Source organism: Ammospiza nelsoni, chromosome 5, assembly GCF_027579445.1.
Source record: "Ammospiza nelsoni isolate bAmmNel1 chromosome 5, bAmmNel1.pri, whole genome shotgun sequence".
NCBI classification, from domain to species: domain Eukaryota; kingdom Metazoa; phylum Chordata; class Aves; order Passeriformes; family Passerellidae; genus Ammospiza; species Ammospiza nelsoni.
In genome coordinates, this window is record NC_080637.1 from 47,488,882 (window position 1) to 47,515,882 (window position 27,001).

A 27,001-nucleotide genomic window follows, 5' to 3' on the forward strand; every position below is an offset into this window, starting at 1 on the left:
CCCTTGCAAGCCTTGTAACAACTGGTGACCCCTCGTAAGGACAAAAATTAATTTGATAAGACCCCAGAGGAGCAAGAGCTGCACTGGGTAAACCCCGAAGGCAGCAGTTATGGTTGCTTTACAAGTGACCACAGAAGTGGATTTTAGCAGGAGCTGAAGAACTGAAGATCCTGATTTGGACAGTTCACAGCCAAGGCTGACCACAAAGGGAACCTGAAAAACCTCTGGGAAGATGTTCGGAAGGAGCAGCGGAACCGTGGAGCTGGCCAGAGCATGCTGGGCTCTTTCAAAAGGTACTGTTGGCTTTTCCCTTCCTGATGATGCAGCCCTGCCTAGTTTGTGGCTGTTCATATGGGGAACGCCCCCTTTAGAGGATGAGGTTCAATTTTCTCCTTCAGAGGAGGAACTTACTGCCCTCTGGCAAAAATGGGGTGAAGAGGATGGACTTTCCCTGTCAGAAACAGATCTCTATGAGTTTTTTCGATGGGCAAAGCTTTTTGGGTTTTTTACTGATGTGCTATATGCCCTGGATGTTTTCATATGGGAGTGCATGGAATCCATTTTCCAATTCGTTTGGGACTGTGGTGTGAGATTCCCTCCTGTCTACCCAATCTCTTTCTGTGTACTCTTTTCTATTTTGAAACAGAGAGCAGATGTTTTTCCCTGGATTGCTGACTGCAAGGGACAGGCTCCTTTTCCGCCAAATTCAGCGGGAGAAGACCCTTTGGAAGGGGTTGAGTTGCTGCTTCCCAGCCCCCCTGCTTCCGGCGGGGGGGTGGGGGGGGTGAAACTCCACCGCAAGCTGAAGTAGTTTTTTTTACTCTGTCTCCGGCGCATGCTCAGATGGAGCTGTCCTTCTCCCCCCCTTCTCTCTCTCCGGGGGGATGGGAGTGGGCAGCCCCGCCCCAGCTGGCCTCTTGGACCCCGCCCCGCTCAGAGACGGGGTGGCACTGGTCCCTGAGGCTGCGCCTGAGAGATCAGAAACAGCGCTTCCTGCGCCTGCGCCTGTGTTGCTAGGAGACACCCTTGGCGACAACAGCGACTCGGCACCGCCTCCCCGGGCAATCCCGCATCCGCCGGCTTCCCCGCCTGCGCCAATGTTGCTAAGCAACAGCGATGCTCCGCCGCCGCTTCTCCCGGCTCCGGCGCTGCCTGTGTTGGCTCCACTGTTGCCCGTGCGCACTCCGACAGAGACTGCGACTGCGCCTCCGCAGCGGACCCCAGAGTCAGCGGCAGAAGACGGCGCCGACCCCGTGCCGTGCCTGCCGCCGCTTTCAGAGCCAAGGGACACAGCAGTGGCGTGTGCCTGCGCATCCCCGCCGCCTCAAACCGAGACAGTCCTTGTTCAGGATGGTGCTGAAAACGGCGCTGAACCTGCGGGACCCTCGAAGCAGCCCACGGCCGTTCCTACACCCAGCGTGATTTCCCGCCCGAGTGTTTCGGGTTGTCCTGGGGCTGCCCCTGCTGGGGCAGCTGGGACAGGGGAAGAGGGCGTCAGTCGCTCCTTCCGTGAAGCCGGCACGGCCCGACACCTGGGGGCAGCCCGCCTGCCTGCGTTCAAGATCAGCATTCTCGGCGGGTTGGGGAGTGTTTGGTCGGTTGCTGCCCCATGGAGGCTGCCATCTCTGCCGCCCCTCTTGTGCCCTAGTGGCGAGGGGCAGGTGGGTTCTGCCGAAAGTTCTGCCTTTGGTCTCCAGCCCAGTGGGGGTGGTGCCATGAGGCAGATGGGAGACACACCTGATGCATTTGCATTGCAGAGGCAGGGGGCACAGCGGGAAGCGATCATGGCTTGCTTGCTGTGGGGAACAAACATTCCTAGATCCGAGATGAGGATTTTTGGGGCTGCTTCTATTTCCCTGCTGCTGGCATGCCTCAGTGGTTTTGGGGAAAGGAAGCGTCTCACCACCCGTGCTGCCATTGTACTGGCAGCAGGGTGCAGGCCTGTAGGAATGCAGAGCCTGCCTCGTGGGTTTGGCCTGGGCTGTTGGGCTCAGGAAGTCCCTGGGCCAGGGCCACTGCCTGGCCTCCTGATGACTGTGGGGGTTGTGGTTTCCCCTACCGGTCCTGGCCCGCCTTTTGTGGGCCAGCTTTGGGGTTCCTGGTCCGTTCATGGGCCAGGGCCCCCCAGGGCCTTTTCTTTCTCTGGCTCTGCTCTGCTGCTGCTGCTGCTGCTCTTTTCGATCACAAACAAACAAACAAAAAAACCCCAAATTTTTAAATTAAATAAAGAAGATTGAAATAGCTGGCAGCAGCTCTGAAGCATTGAAGGGCCAGAAAAGGACATTCCAGAAGTTGTTCAAAATTGAATGGTTTTTGATAACTATTGCTGGACTTTTTCTGCAGCAAGCCTGATTCAGGACCAAAAAGGACTTTCAGATATGTCCAGGAGGAAGATCTTCAGCCCATGGACTGTTCCTGAAACTCAGCTGCTTGGACTTGAATTTTCTTTGCATTGTTTTTTGCATTTTCTTATATTGTAAGAGTGTTTTAGTGATTTGATAGAATTGTGTGTTCTACAGGTGAAGAAATTTCCTGTTCATTCCACATCAGCATTTTTCTTGTTAATTTATAGAATTTGGAAAGGTGAAATGTCACAGACATCTTTTGTGAAACATCCTTTCTTTAGGATTTTCCCTCTTCTGGGAAGCTGAGGCCCCAGAACGAGAATGTGAACAATGGTTGTCTGCTGCTGTGGAATGCAACAGGTGCACCTGTGATTGGTCCATGTTCCATGTTTACAATTAAGGGCCAGTCAGAGACTGAGCTCTCTCTGGGACAGAATCAGAGAGAGCTCTCTTGTTGATTCTATTCCTATGCTATTCTTAGCTTAGCAGCTTCTGAACTTCTCTCTCTATTCCTATTAGTATAGTCTTAATGTAGTATATATCATAACTTAATAAATCAGCCTTCTGATCATGAGATCAAGATTCTCGTCTCTCTCTCCACCCCTGAAGACCCTTGCAAGCCTTGTAACACTAGCACAGAGGGGCAGGGGTGAAAGGACATAAATCAGAACATTTTACAGGGCACTTTGGTAGCAAACCACACAGATAAGAGCCCTAGAATGCACCAGAGAGAGAGAACAAAATGAGTGATAATATGGGTGGAGATGCAAGTGCTTGTTCCCTGTGGAGCAAGGGAACACTCCCAGCTGTCCTGCTGGGTGCTTGAACAAAATTTCTTATTCTTTACAGGCAGGATAGGGTTGGTTCCAGTATCAGCAAAGGAAGCTTAAATCTCTCTGAGGGTCCTGGATCTCTGGAAAACCTCTGGAGTGTTATTGCCAGCTATGTAATGGATGAGATGCAGTCAGTGTGAAACTATCTTGTAAAGTGATGTGAAGGACACTTTGACTGCTGGAAGAGGTAGGGCAGGGCACTCTGACAGCTGGAGGAGGTAGGGCAGAGTCATTCCTTTCAGAATTCCTTTCAGGTTGATGGAGTCTGTAGCATCTCCCTATGTTCTTCCTATTTGGAAGCCTGCAGCAGCAGAGGGGATGTCTTGTCCCTTGGTGGAGTCAAAGGTTATCCCTCTTTTGCAGTAGCAGGAATATTGGTGGGGAGAAATGGAGCTGCTCCTTGTGAAAGAGTACAGAGCCTCATTGAGAGGAGTGACTAGACAGCTGACCACCTCCCTTGATTTGGAATGACAAACTGTAGAAGCACTTGACATTAGAAAAGCAAAGGTCTCACCACACCCACATTCTTACTGATGCCTCACCTGCCACAGGTATGTGCATTCAGTTTCAGCTAAAAATATCTCAACAGGTTGGAGGGACAGGAAATGTTTCTTTATTGTGGCTACTCCAGAGGGGCTGGGTCAGAGGGTGTTTTTATAACTGAAGTGGAATAGGGAGTGTCTGGAGATGTATTTGGGCAAAACAGAATTTACAGCCAGCTTAAAACAAAATCTCTGATCTAATGAAACATGAGGGGAAAAGAATGAAGTGAGACCTGTCTCTCTCTGAATAAATGTTCAGAAAAGACCAGCACTGGTATGTGCTTGGCTGCATACTTTCATACAACAACTGCTGCCAGTGTTTGTTCAGTCAGGAGGGCTTTTGAGGGGCAGTTCTGGAGCACACCCCTGCACCCTCTGGAGTTTCACACAGCAGGGAGCTGAGTGGAGGATTAACCTCAGCATGATGTAAGGTAGGACTGGGCTAACACAATTTGTCATATTTTTATGGTTGAAACTCAGGTGAAGTTTCAATGAAAGCTGTGTTCTCAAAAAATGTTCAGTGGGGATGTTTGCAGTTTGAAACAGTTCTGCACTTCCAAAGTCCATAATGAGAAGGTGATTATTTATATATTTGTAATACATACATCAAATTATGTTTTATGGTTTTGATTTTTAATACTGTGTAGGTGAATACTTGGGGCAATAACAAATAGGGATAGAGTGTCTTTCATTTCAATGTTCTAGAGCTAACAGAAGTGGGTCAACCCTTCTGAGGGGAGAAGTAAAATTAAACATGGCTATCAGCACAGATAACTAACTTCAAGATAAGTGACAATAGCTGCAAAATAGTAGCAGTCCCTGCAACCACCCAGGGATCCAGTACAGGAGCTGCATCGAACTGACCCATCTGAAAAGGATTTGGCTATGTCAGTTCCCCAGTGCCATGCACCTCCTGCCCAGGGGCTGCAAGGGAAAGCAAGGGCAGAAAGCACAGCTGGCAACCAAAGTGGGCAATCCAATTTCTGTGGCAGCAGCCTGAGCCTAATCTTCTAAAAGTAATGAGGCACACATGAACTCATTCAAGGACCTGACAGCCCACCTGTCCCCCTGCCCCCAGAAAGGTAGAGGTAACTAAAGAGGGAGAGCTGAATGCCATGACTTTGTAGCAACACCACTGAATTGTGCTGAGAAGAGTCTCAGTTTAGGAGGAATTCTCAGATGTAATTGGCAATCTGGAAGGCCTTACTTTACAAATCAGGACTGAAGTTAGTAAAAATTCACAGTTCAACCAAGCACAGAAGAAGGAAAATAACAAGGATACTTAAAAGCTCTTGAACATACCTAAGAAAGAATGGAATTCTTTGTGTGACCTGTGAAAGACACAGGCATGTACCAACCACTCTGGTGATGTATAAATGTGAAGTTGTGGTTTGCACGCAATGACATGTAAGGAGCTTCTGTAAACATTCAAGTGAGCAATTAATTATTGTAAATGTTGCAGAGTAAAGAGTGTAAAAATCCAGCTTTGGTGCCAGATGTAACTGTCATTGTGAATTCTTACTCCTTGTCCTTATGTACTTAGTAGATTTTTTGGGGGGGGACGGGGGGGGGGCAGGGAGAGGGACCCCCAACAATTGTAAACACAGAGAATCAGAATGTGAGTTTCTGACAGAATCCCAAGATTTGGAGTTAACTCCTGAACTTTAAAATAAAAGGTGTGAAAGGTACTTTCTTAGTTTTCAGATGGCTTTTTCTCATGGTCTGACTAGGAAGGCTTCTTTTGAATAACAACATTTAAAAGGGAGAACTAAGGAAGTTTTGTTCCTCTGGCACCTGAGAAATGGAAATGGTTACTTGATCTCTGGCCCAAGGATGAATACAGCCATGCCTGCAGTGCTGTGTATCTTCCTGAGGACCTTTCAAATACAGAAACTTAGAGTGATGACAATAACACTTTCTCTCTGCTTCCAAAGGCCCCCTGGGGCACCAGTGTTTGCCTTCCTGGGCATGGTAATCGAGTATCTGTCATGCCATGCCTCCTGGTAGGATGTGTTGGACTGTGCCAAGGTCGTGCCTGGTTGTGCAATAGAAGACAGTGGCACAGTTTTTAGATGTTGATATTGTAGGTCCTCAGGGAAGGGTGGATGCTTTTGGAGCTTGTTCAAGACTTTTTCAGGGAAGCACCTACAAGCCTGAAGCTGTGTTTCCTAGAGGTTAACACAGGGTAATTTAGCATGGCCAAAGGGAAGAGAACTCTACCTTTGCCTGCTCTTCAGGAGGATGCTCATCACTGCAGAAATGTACATGCTGGTCTGTTGCCTCTCTCTAGGAAAAGTCTCTAGGAAGCCTCTTGTAAGAGGCTTCTGCCTTCCTTTGGGCTTGGTGTTTGCAAAGGCTCCTGAGGAAAGGGAAATGTAATGCGGGCTTCCTATACAAAAAGTGGGAAAAGTTTTTTCTTGCATCTCACAGACACCTTTGCTTCTGTCTATCACTTCCTCCTCCTCCCTTTTTGATATTTTTCAAGGAAGGTAGGTTTTTTGGCATTTATTCCCATTTGGACTTAAGTCCCCCCCCCCCCACCATGCCCCATTAATCCTGCTCAAATTTTTCACTCACAAACATGCCTCTGTGTAAAGGAAAGCAAATAGCAAAACTTGCTCTGCAGGTTATCTGTGTGATAAAGATGGAGGACTGCTTGATAAGGGTGAACTGCCTTGGTTATGCAGGCTTCCAGAAAAAAAAAAGACTCCTTTGTGTGCTTTTCAACATTTGCTCCATCCCATAAATAAGGCTAAAGCATGAACTTTTTTGGCTTTGATGTAGGAGATGTCTTTTGCACAATAAGAGTTGGAGTCACAAAAGTACCTCCTTTCCTGCAGCAGCAATGTAAGGATCCATGGAGCAAACCTGGGAGAGAAAGTGGAGAATCATTCAGTTTTATTTAAAGCAACAGAAATTAAGGTACCCAGAGTCATGCATGTAATTGCATATACTTGGTTTTCTGTCTTAGCTGTAGCTCAGTTAAGGGAATTTATAACAAGAAATACCCAGCCTGATCCATCCTTGACAGCTTCTGTGCTTGGTGTATCATCAGCAGGGAAGTAATACTTCTTATCCTTCAATATGTATTCAGAATGATAGATTTGCCACAAGTGGGTGATTTCCTATTACTGCTGCTCATGTGCATGCTCACAGGCTTTTTAAGCCTTTACCCTAGTGCCTGCCAGAGGCTGTCTTTGGTCATTAAGGATTAGTCTTCTCCAAGCAAAATCAACAACATGAACCAGACAGCCTAACAGCCTCCTGACTCCAAAGGAGCTTTCCATGCCTGTAGTTGCAGGTTTCAAGATGCTTCTTGGAGATCCTGAGAGCTTTGAGCTATTTTCCACTGAATACGCTCAAGGCATGTATATGTATCTTAGTCAAGTCTTCCTCCACCCATTGGTGAGAATTTGTTCAATATTATCTAGGAATCTTGGAGTTGCCTTCCCAATTTCAAAAAGAATTTAGATAAAAATGCAAACTTTTAAAAATAAAAAAGGCCGTTCTCTCCAAAATGGATAACGTAGTGAGGAATGATTATAAATGATCTGTGGAAGAAATGTCAGAACAGATTTTCTTTACTGTGTTCTCTCTAAGATGGAACTTAGCCATAAGCACAGGCAGGTGTGAGGTTATCTGGCTGGGGTGTAGCCAGGCATTCTCATCTTGGGTGAGTTTGTTAGAGAGCTCTTCCTTGCAAAAAATCCTGCTAGTGTTTTGTGACCCTTTGGTTCTTCCAAAGCTGCCACCCAGATATGACTTCTATACTCCAATTGTACTGCTTCTGTCTAGTTCAGAGGATGACTTTTTGAAGATCTCTTCTTTGCATTCTCAGGCTCTTCCCTCCTCTTTCAAATGCTGCCACCTGGTCTGTCTGATGAACAGTTTATCATTAGTGTGGAAATTCCCTCTCCATCGGGGTTGCATTAAGCTGATGAAGGGGAATCACTGTCACTAGTCTTGCTCTTGTACTTGCATGGACTCTTTGTGAATATGTGACTGCTGTGTCCTCTGAAAATCCTATAGCAGAAAATTGTGGCTCTCTCAGATTTAGTAGAAGCAGCAAATGTAGGGGAAGACTTGATTAGTGCAAGGGCCCTGTTAGCTTCCTGTTGTGCAATGGCAAGGGAGCTCGCTGGAGGGCATGGTAGCAATTAAATCTTTGGTGATTGTCTTTATCTCTCTATCTTACACATACAGCCAATAAGACTTCCTTTTTTTCTTTTTTCCTTTTAACACAAGCAGCCCTGTGGAAAGCTAATTACTCTGTTCTTTCTTGAAAAGGAAGGTGGAGCCCCTGAACTGGCTATCCTCTGCCAGTCAGAATAAACAGATTAAAACCTTTGAGAGCTCTCCTCCTTTGTCCTGTTCTTTAGCTTCCACTACTTGGGCCAGGGGCAGTCTCAGCTGGAAGTGTCCAGCTTTGTTAGCCCTTTGTTTCTCTGGTCACCTGAGATCTACAGGGCTGTGTATTACCAATTTATAGGAACAGGACAGAAAATGGGCAGGTGGGGATGCTTTTGTGCCTCAAATGGCTTGTGGGTTAATGTCCAGAAATATGCCAAAGTCTGTGGAAAAGACAGTGCTGTAAGTTATTGACTTGTGAAAATACAGGGATAAAGAGGAGGACTGATGGTTGGAGAGGCCCTCTTTTCCAGCAGGATAGTGAGTTTGCATGAAGCTGTTATCTCTCTTGGTGGGAAAAGACTTTTGACAAATAGAGAACTGAAGCCAGCCATGGTTGGGTGACCTTGCTTTGAAGTGACTTCTGTGATCTGGATACTCATTTCCTCTGCCTTCATGATGACAGGACAAATGAGGAAATTTCTGCTCGCATTGCCAGAGTAGAGCCCATGAGCCTTAAAACCAGAAGCTGTGAGCCTTAAAATGAATTCTGTATAGAGGGAAGCAGCTTGTGAGCTTCTGTGCTGCCCTGGGTTGTGCTTTGGCTGGAAGGCTTTTCTCCGTGACTGCTGTGGGCAATGGGCTGAGCCTCGCAGCAGAAACCAGAACTGCCTGACCTACCCTACCAGGTGCTGCTACACCAGGGCAGGTGAGCCTGCCTGCTCTGCAGAATCCCAGAGGCACGCTTGGCATCTTTCTGCTCTCCTGAATTGTCCTTGCCAGATTGCATCATTACCCAGTCCCTTCATTTGATCAGATAAGGCTTACCAAGGGATTGCACTAAGCTGTGGAAGCATTCAGTGACTGGTGTCTTGGGACAGTGCAGGTGCATGAAGTTGGGGAACCACCTCTCCTGTGACTGAGGGACAGGGAATCTCCCTCTACAGGCTGGGATAGGGAAGCCTCTCTGCCCACGAGTGCACTACCCTCCCTGCCTTCAGGCTTTTCCACATGGACTGACTTGTTTCTTTGGAAGCATTGGCCAAGGGTTCCCTTCACATAATTAACTGACAATGATGTGCTTTGTTTCTTCAGCTGGCACAGACCTGCTGAGTTCTGCTGAAATCCTTCCCAGGCAAGATCTCCTCTTGCTCAACATGTCCCAAAATGTGTTGCATTAGTAAGCTTCCATTATTTGGTGGTTTTTTGGGACCTCCAATCTTCTCACACCACCTTTAGCCTCTCCTATATGTTTGAATCCCTTCCTTCACCATGAAAGTCTCATGTATGCATCCCCTTTTCTAAGCACGTTCTGCACTCTCTCCTGCTTACTTTGCCCCCCCAAATAAGCTGCAGCCAGGCCCTCTCTTCAGGGCTGGTTCTGTGCTTTGCTGCTCATACTGCATTGCAATGTGGTCCTACAGGCTCTTCTCCTGTCTGTCTAACAGGTGTCTGCCCAAGCTGTTTGCATCCAGTTCTGTTCTGCTTTTGTTTTCCAGCGTTTAGGGAAGATGTGAGCTGCCTCAGCAGTTCCCACGTGGCTCTCCCCATCTTCATGGTAGTTTAGGAAGCACTTGCGTGCCTTGAAGCCTCTTACCAGAGGAAGCTACTACAACCCCTGTGCAGGTAGAGGTTACTCCACTGCACACCTGCAGGCATATCCCACCTCAGCTGTTAAGGGGTGGGCTGGAATCTGTTTCCAGGCGCTCTGGAAGATACCAAACAAGTAAGTGTATGATAGAAAGTAACTGACCCTGTTGGGCTCTCTGGGCAAGTCTCTTGTTAATGATAATCTTGTTAATTATTTAACTCTGCTTGTTAGGAAAAGATGGATTATTTATATCCAACAACTTGTTTTAACTCATTACTTGTAGTAGACAACTCTTTTTGATAAGTTATGAGAAGGATGGTCAAATTTAGGGCAAAATAATCAAAATTTTGTGTTGTCCTGCAAGGTTAGGATATATCCTAACCAGTAATAGTTTCAACAGTGTCATTGTTCAGCTCAATGATTATAAATGAGTAGTTAAGAAAGTCAGATTTCAATTGGCCAGCAGAGGTTTTAACCATGCACACATCTAGATTAACCACTCCGGAGATTGGGGATTACAAACTGTTATGCAATAGCACACTTTTTTAAAAATTGGAACAGGGCTGTTAACAGATGCTGCATTTGCTAAAGAAACCAGATTGTCATGTAATACATCCAGAATGTGTGCTTTGTTTGGAAGAATCATGCATGTGGATTGCTACTTTTCTTTGCCTTTACCTCTAGGGACAGCACACTGCTGATCAGACAGGTGAATCATTAGAGGCTGGATTTAATTCTTATTTGGGTTGTTCAGTAAGAACTGAAGTTGGTTTGGTTCAGTTCTAGTTCAACACAGCTTCAGATCTACTGTGTGTGTTCAGTTCTGACTGAGGGAAAGCTAACCCCATGTACTGTAAAATCTCATGATAACTTGAATCCCATGTGTATCACAGCTCTGTAATTTGATAAAGCCCTTGGAGCAATTATATTGCTCAAATCCATAACACATGTGGGTGGGATCCCTTCATTCACATACAGCACAGGCCTTTTTTTTCAAATTAGTTCATGCCACATAATGGGATGTGTTGTGTACCAAGCAGAAACTCTGTGCTAAAATTTGTAGTGATTCTTTGTGCTTTTTAAAATGTAAGCACGAAGGCACTGAATTTTCTGTGTGACCCAGGGGTCCCAGAGAGGGAATAATGCTTGCTTGTTGAAATGCAGCAGCGCTACCTGGTACCCAAAAGCTGATGGGTCTTATCCTGGGTGAGGTGCCATCTGCAGCCAGGGATTCCTGGAAAAAGCAATATATAGCCTTTCAAAGGGAGCTGCTTGTGATCCAGTTGGTGTTTCATGACTGCAAACAAGTGTCAGTTATAGCAGCTTGTTCATAATGAGCAAGGAAGGGATTATTGGGCAATGCAAAACCTTTGGAAGAGGAGAAGAACCTGCTGCAGAGAGGCAAAGCTTCTCCTTGGCTTATCATGCACACACCAAGAGGCATCCCTCATCTCTGATGCTCTTCTGGATTGCTCATACCATTAGCTGAAGCTGTGTTTGCATTTCTGAAGAGGTTAATTGGCATTTAAACCTGCACTCAACCCTTCCCCGGGGTATGGCTGTCACTTACAGCGTCGCTTTTGTTTGCCAAGCAAAATAGCCAGGGCTGCTGGGTCTGGAGAGTCCAGGGGCTCCCATGAGAGGCTTGTCCATCACACCCAGCAGCCAGCTAAGTGGCCCAGGAAAGAAGCATAGCACAGCCAGAAAGGGGCTCCTTAGGTTGGAATTACTGGTCCAAATGGTTGCACAGAACCTCTTTCTCTTCATACTGCAAGCCAGGAGCTTTGTAAACCTCCTCTATTTCAGCCAAGTCCTCTCCATTTGGCTGTTAATAATGACTGCACATTGATGTTCTTCCCCCTTAGCTTTGGGAAGTTCCTGGGTTGTCAAGAAGTTTGGAGGAAAAATAATCAATGCCAGGGACATGGCAATCAGTTGTATTTTTTCTCTAGTTCAGACTTCGCCTCCTCCTAGCCTTGGGCACAACATCCTGTCTGGAAGTTCACATTTAACAGTTTAATGCTCTTTTCTAATCCAATATTGCTGCTTGTCATTTTAAACATGTCAGGTTTACAATATCTTCAATGACCATAGCAAATGTGAGATAGCAAATATTTCCACAGGCTTATCTGAAATCAGGAGAGGAGTTAAATGAAGCTGTGAGGTGAGACAAGGAAACTATCCCAGCAGCAAATCAAGAGACACTTTTGAGTTCTGACAGCTGGACTGAATTGTCAGTGGAATTTTCCACCTGAACTTTCAATGGAATAATGGACTTTTGGTCAAATGAGTGAGGAGGAGTATCTGTCTATGTGTGAATGTTTAAGACTATATATTTGAGGCATTCTTATTCCTTTGCATGAATCAGAAAACTTAATAATAGGAGGAATTTTATGCACAGACTGCATTTTTTCAGTTAACTTTCCCTTTGAGATTTCCACTCTTCATCGTGAAAGATTTAGAGGGAGAATAATTAAATGGATTACATTAGGCCTCCGCTTCAGTTCTCAAGTACTTAATCTCTCCGGCTAGGATTCAAATCTATGGCCTTAAGTGCTCCATCTTTAAAAAGTGGAGCTACTAGATAGCATTTAAAGAGTGCACATCTTTTGGATCTACATCCCAAAGCAAAGGAGACCGGTTGCAGAGGAACAATAGGTAGATATGTGAATTTTCTCTGGAAAACCATGTTCAGTGATGCTTCTGGCTTGCAATTGCCCGTTCTCTTTCTCAACTGACCTGACTGCCACTTCCACTCCTGCCTTCTCTTGTTCTTCCCTCCCCAAGCTACCATTTCCACCAACAGCACCCTGCCACCTTGCAGGATCTGCATTTTTATCTAGTTGTAGTAGACACTGCAGCCACAGAGGGAGAGCGTGGCCAGCAGTGTGAGGCTGGGTGTGGCTGACAGCAGGGTGTGTGTGCCTGCACACAGGTATGTGTGTCTTTGTGTGGGTGTGTGCCTGCCAAAATTAGGTAGAAACTGCAGAAAGGGGCCTAATTTTACAGAAGGCAGCAGGAATGCTAGCAGGCCCCTGAAACACACCCATGTGGTTGGTATGTCCCTTTGGGAGCTCAGTGTCTCTGGTGATACTTGGGATTGGAGATTTCAGAAAGCAGCAGTTGTGGTTAGCAAGCAGGCTGGAAAGAAACTAGAGAGACCTTAGTACTGATGCAACTACTGGTCACTTCTGGCAAATGCTGCATTAAGAGAATCATTTAAGAAAGGGGTTTTGGTGGGAGGAGTAAAGAACTGAAATGCAGTCCTGGGCCTCCAGTGAGGCAGTATCCAGGGATACTGCCTGTGTTGTCCTGGAAGCTGGAAGAGCAATCCACTGACCGCAATGCACACCATGATGGAGGAAGCAGTGGAAGGAGACCTGCATGCATAATCTTGTGCCAAGTGAAAAGAGGGTGCCCAGCAATATGCTGGCCTTTTAAATGGAGGATACTGAGCTCTGTTGCCCAGCCAGCTCCATCCTCCACCCAGGATGAGTGTCCTAAGCAATCTTCTGGGCTCCCCCAGCAGTGGTGGGACCCACTGCCATCTGTGCAGGAGATGTCCAGGCTTCCAGGACATATCATCTACCTGTGCCAGGAACCAAGTGTTTCCCCAGGCTTCTGGATTGCCACAGGGAGAAGAATCCTCAGGATTTGAGTGAAAATGCATTTTGTGCATGCTGAAAACATGGCCCTAGCCCTAGCCTGATAAAGCACACATCCTGCTTTTCTCCTGTCTCATCTCTGAGCATTTGCAAGGCTACAGCGGTCTTTTTGGCACATGCAGACTGAGCTGGGGAAGGATTTGAGCATGGACCAAGCTAGTACACCCCTGATGGATGCTGATATCTGAGTCCTTGAGCAGCCCTTCAAGATATCTAACAAGTTTTATGATCATCTATAATCAGGGCCAAGCAACAAACTTTATCTTGAGTGAACCATCAAGCAGAAGCGAGGCGTTGGCTTTATAAGTCATGTATATATAATCTGGTAACTATTACTCACTGGCATTTCTGCCAGGTAAGCACTGGCCTGGCTCTTCTAACAGTCTCCAGCTCTAACTCACAGGAGCACAAACCATCTCCCCTCAAATCACAAGCACCCACAGATTGTAGTGCCCATGGCCCCTGGGAGATGGCTGTCTCTGTGGAACAGAGCAGAGCAGGCAGGGGCAGTCCCCAGCTCCATCTGCCTGAGCTTTGCTGCCAAGCCCCCAGCACCCCAGAAGAAACTGCACAGAAGAGAACTCTTCTCCCAGGACTGCAGCAAGACATCCTTCAGTAGGGCTGGCACCAGAGCACTGTGTGTTATCGTGTTCTTCGCTTTCATTTTCCTGGAGCCTGACTGAGATTCCCACTGTGGTTCTCTGCATGGCTCCTCAGCAACTCTCCAGCTCCAGGAGGTGACACGGGAATTTGTGACACTCAGAGAACAAGAACTGCCTGCCCTGGGGACCTGCTCTAAACTGTAAGAAACTATTTGGGATCAATAGGCTGTGAATTCAATTACTTGACCTTATCTTACAATTGTTCTTTATATTTTTCTCCCCTGATGCTCATTTCTGTCAAGAAAAATCATAGCATTGATTAAAGGTTAGTCTGCACACAGACTAAAACTGCTGGCTTCTTCCCAGGCCGTGGTTCTGCAGTCAGTAGCAGACTTGTATGTAGCCATTTCATAGACTAATATATCATTTTATAGAGTCAATAAAGTTGAAAAAAATCTTCAAGATCATCAAGTCCAACCAGATGTCTTTGATTAAACATGCAAACACAACTGAATTTTTGATAATTTATCCAGGAGAGACAATACTGAGTTTATGCCAGCTTTTATGCTGGCTGCATGGGGACACAGATCTGTACTTGCATGAAGAAGCTTGTTGATAAAAAATAATCCAAAACATATCAGTGTTTTTGTTTTTTCTTTTCTGATGAAGTCTAAAAGGGAGGAGTGATTTATGTTGGATCTCAGCTTTTCTTTGTGCTATAGTGGTGGTGTTTGGTCCAGCAGCAGTAAAGAAGAATTTTCCGTATCATTGAGCAGGGTTGTTTTTTGTGTGCAGCCTGATTCCCAGGAATGCTCCTTGCATGGAAGCAGTCTCCTGCAGAACCTCTTAACCAAGACACTGCTGGCTGGAGAAATCAGATTGCAGGGCAGGATGGCTATCTCAGAATATCTATTGCCAACAGCCACCCATGAAAGAGGGAGCCTAATCCTCTCCCAGCAGGAATTTCAGCCAGTCTTTGCAACCCCACATTGCACAATGTAGAGAGGACAAGGAGGGAAAAAGGGAAACTGCTCCAGACACAGTGGGCAAGGAATGCCAAAAGGAACATCATTAGTGGCCAGACAAGGGTACCAAAACCAGGACTGGGACACAAGGACAGCAGAGGCTGGCACCTCCTGGGGTGCTTTGCTGAGAGTCTCTCCATCACGTCCCACTAGCTGAAGATGCAGCCAGACATCCCCTCTCTCCTAAATCATTACCCTGCCTTGGAGTCAGTCTTTCTGGGACAGAGCAAATGCAGGTCCTCCTGGATCTTCCCTGGCCTGTCTTCCTTTCTAGGGATATGTTTTCAGAACCCTTGTTTACTGAGAGATATTTTCCTAAAATGTCTCTTTATATACAACACCCAGTCGTACATACCAGGGCAACTTGCTGCTTTGGGAATGCATCAGCATAAAAACAGATGAGGTTAATGTCATAGAGTAGGGCTGGAGCATTCTTTGCTGAACTGGTATGTGGGTGGGCACAGGAAACCTCCAGGAAACTACAATCTAGAGGAATGGCTCAATTGTCATGAGTGAAATATTTATCAGCATACTGGTGAAAGTCCTACCGGAGGTGATAAATCTAATTAAATTTTTTTAACTTGTTCATGGACTTAAAAAGCACTGGTTTTGTTATATGATAAGCTTCTTCCTGGCCAAAGTGATCACAGTCAGAGTTTCAGCTGTTCTCCACTTATTTCTGCCCATTTTTGCTCCAGCTTCCACACTTGTGGAGTATGAAAGGCTGTGATACCTGTCCCCGTGGGACAGGAGCATGTCCAAGGCATGAGCTCAGCCCAGGTTCAGCAGGTACTCCAGGAGCTACCCCTGCCCCTGGGTTTCCAGGCATCAGGCTGTTCACACCCGGCATTGTGTGCAGAAGTGATCCTGTCTGCAGCACTGCGAGAGCATCATGTTCCTAGTGAAGAACCAGGCAGTCCATTTCTGTGAGCAAGGTCTGCTCACCAATTAGCAATGCTGTAACAGTTCATTCACAGGTTTGAAAGTTTCTGTTTATAGGATATAGTCACTAACATTGATTTCAATATTTTAATAAGTCTCCTTGTCCTTTTCTTGACCAAATCTATCCCTTTCCCAGTAAATTAAAGTCCTGTACCAGGAATTAGGGTATTTGGGAGCCAGGAAGAGAAAGAAGCTGGCCAAAATCTGCCCATTTAAAGAAGAGAACCTCTTTGAGAGGAGGCAGCAATCAGCACAGAAAGCAAAGCATTGTTACATACCAGAAATGTTAATATTTTTCCTGAGACTGAAAATGATAGGGAGCTCAGCATGCAGTTGGGAAGAACTAATAGCTGCAAAGACAATTAAAGGCTCTGAAGGACACCAGAATGTGTTTCTTCTGCAATTACTTTAGAAAATATTTACTTTTTGGTGCAACACTCTTCACTTCCAAAGGAAAACTATTCAAATCTTAGAGTCTTAGAGTTTTTGGTAATCCTTGGATACATGCTTTCAAAGCCAGGACATGAGAGATTCAAGGACAGGACACCCAGGAGAAAGTCCAGTATTCTGCAAAGATCCCACATGTCCCTTTCCAGAAATGACACATCTCTTGTCTTCTCTCCTGCCTAAGGCAGTGGTGCCCTGAGCTGGCTGGCTGAAGACCCTTCATCCCTGTGCCAGGCTCCTTCCAAGGGTGTCATAATGTTTGTACCTGAACTGATTTAAAGATGAAGGAAACAGATGGAGCTGGCTGTAATGTTAGCTCAGGATGACTGTGATAAGTACTGGCAGGGGGATGTTTTTCAGGGAGCAAGGCTGTTCTTCTGTTATTAAGCTATCTGTTGTGCACAGGTAGCTAAGCAGAAGGAATGGCACAAACCTATTCACAGTGCAGCCAGTATCACTGGTGAAACATAAACATGTTATTTAGACACATTCCAGAGCGCCATGCACCATCTCTCCCCAGGCATCTGCTTGCCTTATTACTTGTCCTAATAAAAGACGTTATCTCAGTCCCTGCACCTCCAGACATGCTTCCTTCCCCACGCCTGGCTGAGCTGAGGGGGCTGCAGCGCTCTGCCTTTTGCTGTGACACTGAAGCCAGGGGAGGAGGGCTGGCACTGGGCAACACTGGGCAGCACTGGGCAGCACTGGGCACTCCCACCCCACAGAGGGAGCAGAGCCAAGCAATGCCAGCAGCAAGAAGGGGCAGGGAGCAGAGCTGACTCAGAGGGAGAGCCCAGCTCTCATCCTGCTGCCTGAGAGCTGGGAGTTGTGGGTGCCTGTTGCCCAGAGGGGTCAGACCCTGCTGCTGTCCCTGACTCTCCTTGTCACCTGTCCTTCTCACTACCAGCAGCCACCCTGCTTGTCCAGGGCCGCAATATGGCCAGAGCGAGCAGTTTTCCTACCAACAGCCTCCCACCTGAAGGAACTTCCAACATTACCAGCATTTTGCTACTGGGTTGTGTTTAAATTATTTTGGAGATTTGCTATGCAATTCAGCTGTCAAGTGTATCATTCTCTTGTCTCCATATCTATTGGAAAGAAATGGGTAGTCCTCAGGAGTGATTTGGTTTGTTTTGAAGCAGATCAACTGCAACTATCCTGGAAGTGCCCCTTTCTCTCCACCAAATATAGTGGGAATCCACATGACTGCCTCCAATGAAGAAGTCTGCTCTGTAGACACCTAGGAGTCGATTTGATTGTCCATGTGCTGCTGCCTAGGGTCATTTGGGATCTTCTGTGTTATTAGAGTGAACTAATGCTCTAGAAGGATTGATTCCAACAGCTCTTGTATCTTATATGCCACGCCTATGGTGTTCACTGAGTAACAGGTAACAGAGCTACAGCACCTTCAGTTAACTACTTATCTCTACCGGTGTACCAGAATTAAGTCCTTACAGTGGGCTAGGTACCCTCATATCAGCTGGCCATCTCAACTCTGAAATAGCCAGGGAGATTGAGCACTTAGTCCATTTGCTCTTACAAAGGTGATTTGAGATGCCTAAGGGTATCCAGAACAGCTGCACAGGGCTGCCAGATCTGATAGAGGAGGTATGGGAAATCCACGTGCTCCAGCGGTGGTCACTGGAAGCTGAGCGGGTGACACTGGGCATCTCAAACGATGCTTTGCTGGTGTGCAAGCAACTAAAGTGAGGCCCCAGGCAATCCAGGCAACCACACCTGGGAGCACTTCAGTGTACACAGAAATAGGCACCTGCATCCAATCAGCTGGGACAGTCCTCCTGACTTTATGGCTGTTTGGGAGCTGAGACACTCAGTTCACATTTAGGTAACAACCATCAGACATCTAAATTTAGGTGCCTCTATCTGCAGGTTACATCCTGTCCCTAAAGCGAGGTGACAGCCATCTCACCTTTCTGGTGTGATCACTGTGCCATTTGTACTCACACCTGCAGACCAGTGGTGCCTCTCCACCCTCCTTGGCATGGCATGAGAGCCAAGGACACCATGTGTCACACTGCAGTGAGTCAGCAGCCCTCAGGCTCCTAAATCCCTTGAGATTGTTTTTAAATGTAGCCCCGTTAGCCTTCTGAAAGTACAGGTTATGCTTGATGACTGACTCTCATGGATTTCTCAGGCATTCTGAAAAATGTCTGTGTTACTTTTATCTTTTCTCCTTTTTTCCCCCTGATATAATTTGACATGGTCTATTCCATGAGAATTTTTGTGTCTGTGCAAATGTAGGGAAGTAGCTGGCAGTCCATAATGTGCTCTGACAAGATGCAAATAGGCTGGCAGTGACCAGTGACCTTTGAAAGCTTCTTGGGAGGCTTTCCTAAGACATGTTGGGTCCCACTGGGATGCTGCTAAGCTCCTCTCCATCTCTATTTATTTTCTCTTCTTATTTTTCATAACTGCCTCCGTCTTGGCTGGCTCACTAAGCCCAGGACCTGCTTTAAAGTTTAGATTAATTTCATGGAGAGAAACCTGGTATGTCCTTTCCTAAGAAGCCTTGGGATTTTGCACTGAAATAAAAATTGGAAGGACATGAAGAACTGTCTTAGGGTTCAGCATAGCCCACCCCATAGTGACTGTGCTGTGTTGCCTTTCACTGGATGAGCCACTCATCCCTGCAGGTCCTCATGCACTTCTGTGGGGTGTGGAAGAGAGGACTCTCTCGTATGAGTTTTTTGGCAGTCTCCACATGTGAGATTCAAAAAGGATCAGCACCCAGAAATAAGCCAGAAGCCCTAAAACAAACAAAATTAGCAAGCAGATGAGACACCTGTGGGAATTTAGACCTCAGCACAGGCATGTGCAGCTGCTCTACCTCCACCCCTTGTTTTGGGAAGGAGCACAAATTTCGCAAGGTGAGGGCGATTTTTATGTTTGGGGCCGTGTGTAGGGACTGAGTGCTTCATGTGAATAGGCCTTGATGTCAATTCCTTAATCAGGATAATGAAATACTCCCAGTGAGTAACATTTAAATAACAAATGAAGTCACCAACACATTGGATATACTCGAGGATTTAGAGGGGGTTGTGCCGATAGGTGTGTCAGGCCAGAGGCATAAAATGTAGAGCAAGGGGGAATTTGTCATTGCCTGGGCCAGCAATTTGGACAAAGTGACTCAGTGCTGGCAAGCTGAACCGAACCTTCAGAGAGCAAGGCTGGTCTGAGTGAGACATGAGGAAAGCCAAGCTGCCCCTTGCAGGGAAGGAGCGGAGCAAAGCCAAGCTGCCCCTTCCAGGGAAGGAGCCAAGGAAAGCCAAGCTGCCCCTTCCAGGGAAGGAGCCGGCGGCTCCCTCTGGCACGGGTGGAAGGGACAAGCAGAGCAGACGTGTCCCCACACGCATTGCAGCACCTGTTGAGAAGGGCCCGGAGTAACAAACCATCTCCGATCCAGGCTTGCCACCCGGCTCTGGGCACTGTCACACACCAAGCCTCCTCACAACCTGCTTTGCAAGCAGTTTATCGGTCGGGAAAGCAGGCAAAGACACAAAAGGCTGGGAGCAGGGAGGGGACGCACTGCTATTCCTAGTGGCGGTCCCCACCCACGGGTGCCAGGAGCCAGACAGGGGAGCACCTTATCAGGGCCCTGGCCGAGCGGCACTCCGCGCTGTCCCGGCGCTCCATCCCCACCCGGCCAGGGGTGAGTGCCCCGCTGACGTCAGGAGGCCTTACTTCATTTCCTGGCACCGAATTTTCCCCGCCGTGTCCTGTGGGAGCGGAGAGGCGAGGCGGTGGAACTGGAATAGGCGTGCTCGGCCCCACCTCCCCGGCCCTCCAGCTGTTAAAGCTCCCGCAGCGGCGGGCGCGGAGCTGCTGCTCGGCCCGGACTGCGGAGCGGAGGTGCCCGGCTCCTGGTGCCCAGGGAAAGTGCCTCTCCTGGACGGAGCCTCCCCGCTGCCTTCTCCAGGCAGGACCCAGACAGGTAATTCAGGCAGTGTGTTACAGGATCCAGGTTGGGCCTGCATTCCGCAGCTGGGTTGGGATGGCTGTGCGGAGCATGTGTGTGCGGGACCTCAGAGTGCCTCCCGGCTGGGCAGAGCTCCCGGGACATGACTGGAAATTTGTGGGTAAATGGGTGTATTTTATGTACAAGTACCAATGAGAAAGGAGGGTCAAGTTGGAGGGAGAAAACTCCTGCTCTCTCAAGTGAGAGCTGTGATTTGGGGTGTGCTGTATAAGCTACCACAGCACAGGTGTCTTTGCACGGACTGCAGAGCCCCTTGGCATTCCTAAACACTGCTGGATGAGCAGATTTAGCTTCTGGGGAGCAACATCACCCAGGAGATGGGTTAGAGGCTCTTCATGCCTCATCACGCCTTGCAGGACATCTACGCTGGCAAAAATGAGAAGGCAGTACTAATGGTTGCAAGTGGCCCAGTTCTCCAAGTCAGGAAGGTTATTTCCATCCCATTTGTTCCTCTGGCTGTGGCAAGCGCTGCTTGCAGTCAGCACTGCAGGACCCAAAGCTATGGGTGTGCTCCGTGCTGTCATCAGGTCACTCACGCTGGTTCTCTGGGCTCTCCACGTGCCTCAACAGCCAGCACCGGTCTGTATCTGCCACAGTTGTGAGCAGATAACCTAATCTAATCAACAGTAAATGTCTGTGGTAAAATTTTAGAATTTTCTCTCTAGATTTTCAGACATTTTTTGCTCACAATTGTCCAGATAACCCAGCTATGTGTGCAAGAGATCAGAAATCTCCAAAATTTTGTGTACTTTGATTGTGAAAATTCCTTCATGTGTTATCCACTTATTCCATGTTCTCCATGGGAGTCCAAAGTTCCTGCATATTTGAATAATTTGCATTTTATTGTAGCCAGCTTTTTGAAGAGCTGCGCATCTTTTATGCAGTGAGGTTAGAAGCTGGAAAAATATTTCTCCAATTCAGTTAGAAGCAGGTCCATTGAAGTATATGTGGGGCTGGGAGTGAGTCAGTGGTATTTTCACCCTTTGTTCATCCCTTGGTTAGATCAACTAACCATTTATTAAAAACACAATCTGCACTCACTGAAATCTGCTGGAAGAGTTTGAGAACCAACTTCATGAGTGCAGTATGTTGTTCTGGAGCAGGAAAGTTAAGGCAAATGGCACAGTAAGCACTAAAGTCTACATTTTGTGAGGTTGGTTTTTTTTCTCTCTATTAGATACCCCTGCTTTTCCAGTGTGGGTCACCATTAAGGACTGGTTGCTCAAGTTTCATTGTGATATTGTATCTAAACTCCTCTTTTGACGGATTTTAGAGATTCAGGCCTAAGTGAGGAATTTAGTATTTAGAAATCAGTACCTGGCCACTGGGGTCTAAACTCCCTCGGTGCTGTGATGTGCCAGAGGCCCCCCGTGTGGTTTCTGCATATGCTTCAAGCTCCCAAGAAAGTAGGGGACTTAATTCCCCTAAACAGGCCACTTAAGCTCTCCTGTCCCCTGGGAGACAGGCTTGCTCAGGCAGCATTTAAGTCCTTAAGATGGGACAGCAGGAGTGTGTTAGGGACCTCAGCATCGTTGGCTTGTGGACTCCTCATGCAGTGACTTGGTAACTTCTCACACCATGAGCAGCACTGGCTGTGACAGGTCAGGCCTCTCCTCAGTGCAAGGCAGTGTCCTGGGGAGGAGAGTGTCTTTGAGACACTCCTTATTGCTGCACTGCTGTGAGGAAGGAGAGATACGAGTTCAGGGCTGGTGGTTGGTGGCCTGTATTTGCTGTTGAATTTGGAGTGAGAAGGGCTGTGCTGAAGGCATCCGGATTAGTTATCTGCAAGGCAAAAGGTGTTAAAGTTCCCCCTTCATTCATAATGGTAAACCAAAGCCAAAAGTGCCTCAGAGAATGTAAAAGGGGGAAAATGAATGTAAAAGAGAACAATGAGTTTCCTGTTCTGCATTGTTCATGTCTGAATCTCCCTGGTACAAGGTACTGATGTTGTTTGAACTTGTCAGAAGAGTGTAAATTGCGTTATGACTGCAGCTACTCTTGTCTCACAGAAATGACAAAGCAGCTCAGTCTCTGCACTGCAGGGCACCAAGCAAGTGCCCTCTCCAGTACCTCACCTTCTCCCCACTCCTCGCACTCCTAAAACGTTGCACAATATCAGGCACAGTGCAGAGGCCATGCAAGGTGAATTGCCTCCTCCTGAGGGGCTTGGTTTGCCTTGATGGAGAGCCAGTGCCAAACTTTGAGGTGACTCTGCTGCCATTGCCCCATGTCCTTAGCACTGTGGTGTCCTTGCCCAGGGGGATGGAGGTCTGTCCTGCCTCTCCTTCCCCACCACTGACAGTTCCCAGATGGTTGACTTGACAGCCTGTGCTTTCTCTTTTTCTACAGCTTTGGAGAGGTTGTTCAAGAAGGCAGGAAGATGACAACATCGCCTCCGCCGGGCTGCGGCAACATCGGTGCCGACTACCACCTGCTCTGTGACACAGAGAAGGCCTGGGGGATTGTCCTGGAGTCGCTGGCTGCAGCAGGCATCCTCATCACCATCTTTCTCATCTGCTCACTCTTCTTCCTCATCTGCAAAGTGCAAGACAACAGCAAGCGGCACATGATCTCCGTCTATTTTTTCTTCCTTTTAGGCACACTCGGCGTTTTTGGCCTCACTTTTGCCTTCATCATTAAACTCAATGACAGGACTCGTCCCACTCGCTTCTTCCTGTTTGGGGTCATCTTTGCCCTCTGCTTCTCGTGCCTCCTCACCCATGCCTGCAACCTCAACAAACTAGTGAGGGGAAGAAAGCCCTTCTCCTGGCGGGTGCTGCTGCTCTTCCTTGTTTCCTTTGCCCTGGTACAAGTTGTGATCAGCATCGAGTACTTGGTCACCAGGTTTGTAAACCAGAGAGAAGACTTCCTGAAAATGGATCGGGAGAATACTAACAAGGACTTTGTCATGCTTCTGATCTACGTGCTCTTCCTGATGGCTCTGACCTTCTTGGTTTCCATGTTCACATTCTGTGGGCCATATAAAAGCTGGAAGAGGCATGGGGCACACATCTTTGTCACTGTCCTGTTCTCCATTGCCATTTGGGTGGTATGGATCACTATGCTCATAAAAGGCAATACGGTTTTAGAAAAATACATGTGGGATGATCCTGTTGTGGCCATTGCTCTGGTGTCCAATGGCTGGATTTTCCTGATAATGTATATTGTCCCCGAAATTTGTTTCCTCACTGCTCCTCTGAAACTAGAGGACTACCCTCCAGAAAATGACTTCTGCCAACCCAAGTTCATAAAGCAGACAACTGGAGTGGACAACCGTGCCTACACCCAAGATGAAATTGTGCAAGGTATGGTGAAGTGGATGCCTCCACTGCCCCCCCAGCCCTAAGCACACAAGCACCACTCATGACCTAAGAGAGGTGGGAGACCTACAAGAAAAGATTTGAAGATGATATGATATTCTTAATGAGAGGCTAGGAGAAAGTTTCAGACTGATGAAACTTTGGAAATGTCCATGCAAATTAATCTCCAAACATGAGGGAAATGAGTGAGGACCAATGCGAAGCAATGTGTAGGAGCAGTGACTGAGTAGGAGACCGGCTGCATGTCAGGGCTGAAATATAACTCTTTATGACCCTGCTGTGTCTGGGAAGACCATGTTAAAAATCAGGAGGGTTTTTTTGTCCCTTAGTGTGTATCAGCTCTTCAGGCCTATCTAGGTTATACCTTGGAGGTTATTTATTCCAGTTCTGATCAGGTTCCTGCATCCATGTAAGAATGAATCTGTCATCCAAAAAGGAGGCAAGGAGGTCTTTCTTTTCTGTATGAATCTTTTGCCTACTTGGGCAAAGCAAAATGTTTCTATCAATTGAGGTTTCCCAAACCTGTGGGTAGTAGATGTGATTCCTCTGGGTGTGGATTTGCTCCTGGTATCACGGTTCCTCCACCTGGAGTCAGACCCCCAGGTTTGTGAGAGAATAGTCAAGAAAGGCTCTGCTCTCTCAGGGAATACCCTGAAGGGGGTCTTGTGCATGCAAGTGGGAGGGATTTGGCTGGTGGTGGTGACGGTAATTGTGAGGCAACAGGAGGTGTCTAAACTCCAAGGCCACCTGTGTCTTGTTATTTGCAATATCATTCATTCCTGCTTTCAGAAGGAAATATTTCATGTCCTCCACCTAGGGATTTTAGCCCATTCCTACCTGCACACTGCACAGTTAGACCAGTCTAAAAGCAGCTGCTCATGTAGCCACAGATCCTCTGAATGTCCCTTGATGTGGTATTTCTGAGCTCCTGTGTAATGCTAATGCACTAACTCTCCCCTGCCTTTGTCTTGTGACACAGGAAACATCAACTACTCCCCATACGCTTCTCACTTTCAGATGAAGGTAAGTTCATGCCACTGTCACCCCTTTCCCCACAGGCAGGCTACAGGCTACTCTTTAGGTGCTGGAAGGAAGGGAAGGAGAAGGGGCAAAGACAGATGGGCCTAGAACAGGCTCTGTGAAGGCAGGCCTGTGCTTTGCATGGAGCCAATTCTGTGCCATGTTCATGGAGGTGCCTGTGGCTGGACAGAAAGAAAGAACTACGACATGTCCAGGGACATGGGAAGGCAAGAGGGGCCCAATGTAAAGAGGTTATGATTTTCAGTACTTTGGGATTTGGTACTACTTCATAAGAAGTCCTCTCTTCAAGCACAGTTCCTACAGTAGACTGTGCCCTTTCCTAGGAGAGTGTGCTTAGTTCCTCAGCCCATGCCCTGAATGTATTCCCACCAGCAGACAGTGCAAGTTGCAGTGCAGATGCAGAGCAGGCAGTCTGTGTGTCCACCCATCCATGCAGCAGTCCTCCTTCAGACCACAGCCTAGCCAGGTCTAGGAGCTCACATCATGTTCCCACATGTCCTCTGATGACCTGTCTCCATCACTAATTTGTTCTGCCAGGATCCTCTTCCACAGCCTTATTGGTCACATTCTCAGGAAACCTTCAGCTCTGTTTTTCCCTTCCTTCCTTTGTTTTTTTTAATAAGCCTTGTTTTATTGCTTCTGTCCAGTTTTGAAAGGTAAAGACTTCTGTGCTTCCTTTTCAGGCCATTGAACCCCAGAGTGATTTCTCCATCCCTCGCCCCAAGGCCCGGACAAGCCCATACCATGACTACACTGGTGGGAAGAGCCCCATGTAGCAGCTCCACAGTGAGCAGAGACTGAGTGCCCCTCAGCAGAGGCACAGGGAATGGGCCACATGGTGACAAAGGAGATGATCCTGCAGAAGAGTCAACCCACACCAGCAAAAAAGGGGAGGGATCCTCTTTCCCCCACACAGGCACCTTTGTAGCTCCCTGTTATTCTTCAGACACAGCTTTCAGACACAACCCTGGCCATCCTGTCCCTGCTCACTCTGTCTCCATGGAATGGAGCTTCTCTCTTCTGATGGAAGAACATTCTGGCCTGTTTCCAGCAGGAATGCTAGAGAAGCAGGAAGATCATCAGCTGGGTCTGTGACTGGCTCTGCCCCAGACAGGGCCTGCTTTAATCACTCATAGGGTGCCTGCGCCCCTCATCTGATGGGAGAAGAGGAAGGAGCAGGAGCATCAGCCCTACACATTCCTTCCTCCTGTATACCACACAGACATCTCAGGCACTGCTGAGGACATCTTTATCTATCCCCTGTCACCTCTGTGCCCACTCCCAGCCCTGCCTGGCTGTCCTCCAGAGATCAGTGAGCAAGGGACAGAGAGAGAAAAAGAATACTCCATTTTTCATCTTCATATTTGCTTCCAGCACCTTCCTCATCATCTAGGGGCCATGCTGGAGCTGGGGAAGAGATCTTAAAGGCATAAAACCATCTACACCAATTTACCCTGACACATGTTCCAGTTCATGTTCTTAAAGCTTCCTTTCCAGCTCTGGCTCCTGCCCATGTGCCTCAGCTGAGCTCCTCAAGGTGCCTGCCCCCTGCAAACTCTCCCTCCCCACCCCAGCCATTCCAGGCTGTGGATCCCCAAAGACAAAGCCTCTCCCATGTGGCTCCTTGCAATACCTGGTGGGATATAATCCTGTGAGCCCTGGATCTCAGCCTCTTCCTGAGCGTGTCTGTGGCATTTACACAAACATTTCCCAAGCAGCCAGGTTACAGAGGGCAGACACCGTTCTTCCCAGCATGAGTGAGCAAAAGTGTGTGTGTGTGTGTGTGTGGTGTGTGGACTGCACCCTGGTGATGAGCAATGAGTCTGCAGAGTTGAATCATTCTGTAACCTGCTTTGCATTTGATAAATAGCTTTCCATGGTATTTCATCTGTAACTACAGAGAGCTCTCCAAGTGGGTGTGTGTGGTACACTGGCGTCTGACACAGCTGTATATTTATTTAGTACTTTATAACAGTATATGGACTGTTTAATTAATAAAAACCCAAACAGCCTGTCTATGAGAAACTGCTGCTCTTCCTTGGGAGTGTGATTCCTGTCAGGGCTGGTGGGGTGACAGCAGTAGCTCTCCATGGGTTGGAGTGGGCCAGCTCTGGGAGGTTGCACTTAGGGGAAAATGGCAGAGAGGTGCTGCTTTGAAGCTGTCATTGTGGCCCAAAGATCAGCTGCTTGAGGGTGCAGAGGAAGGGTTAGTAGCTTCTCCATGCTACTTTTCTTGAATAAAGTTGATTTGATGTTAGGAGTGCTTAAGAAATGAGGAAATACAAATCCAAGCCACAGCAAGCA

At 47.5% G+C, this 27,001-nt stretch overlaps 1 protein-coding gene across 3 annotated transcripts; it reads left to right on the forward strand.

The window, feature by feature from the left end:
- The first annotated feature begins 93 nt into the window (after positions 1-93).
- On the forward strand, positions 94-26,722 carry LOC132072983 (retinoic acid-induced protein 3-like). Of its 3 annotated transcripts, XM_059471599.1 has the most exons (5): positions 94-293; positions 647-4,151; positions 22,686-23,641; positions 24,636-24,679; positions 25,381-26,722. In XM_059471599.1, exons 3-5 carry the CDS (start codon positions 22,717-22,719, stop codon positions 25,471-25,473), a joined length of 1,062 nt encoding a protein of 353 aa, XP_059327582.1. In that variant the 5' UTR covers positions 94-293; positions 647-4,151; positions 22,686-22,716; the 3' UTR covers positions 25,474-26,722. The 3 variants fall into 3 exon arrangements, with proteins under 3 accessions (XP_059327582.1, XP_059327581.1, XP_059327583.1); XM_059471600.1 differs by lacking the exons at positions 94-293; positions 647-4,151 and adding an exon at positions 20,171-20,291; XM_059471598.1 differs by lacking the exons at positions 22,686-23,641; positions 24,636-24,679; positions 25,381-26,722 and having other exon boundaries at positions 647-2,919.
- Positions 26,723-27,001: the final 279 nt, after the last annotated feature.

Excerpts from the sequence above, each read along its gene's own strand:
- LOC132072983 (XM_059471598.1), top strand. The coding sequence starts at position 885 with ATGGGAGTGGGCAGCCCCGCCCCAGCTGGCCTCTTGGACCCCGCCCCG.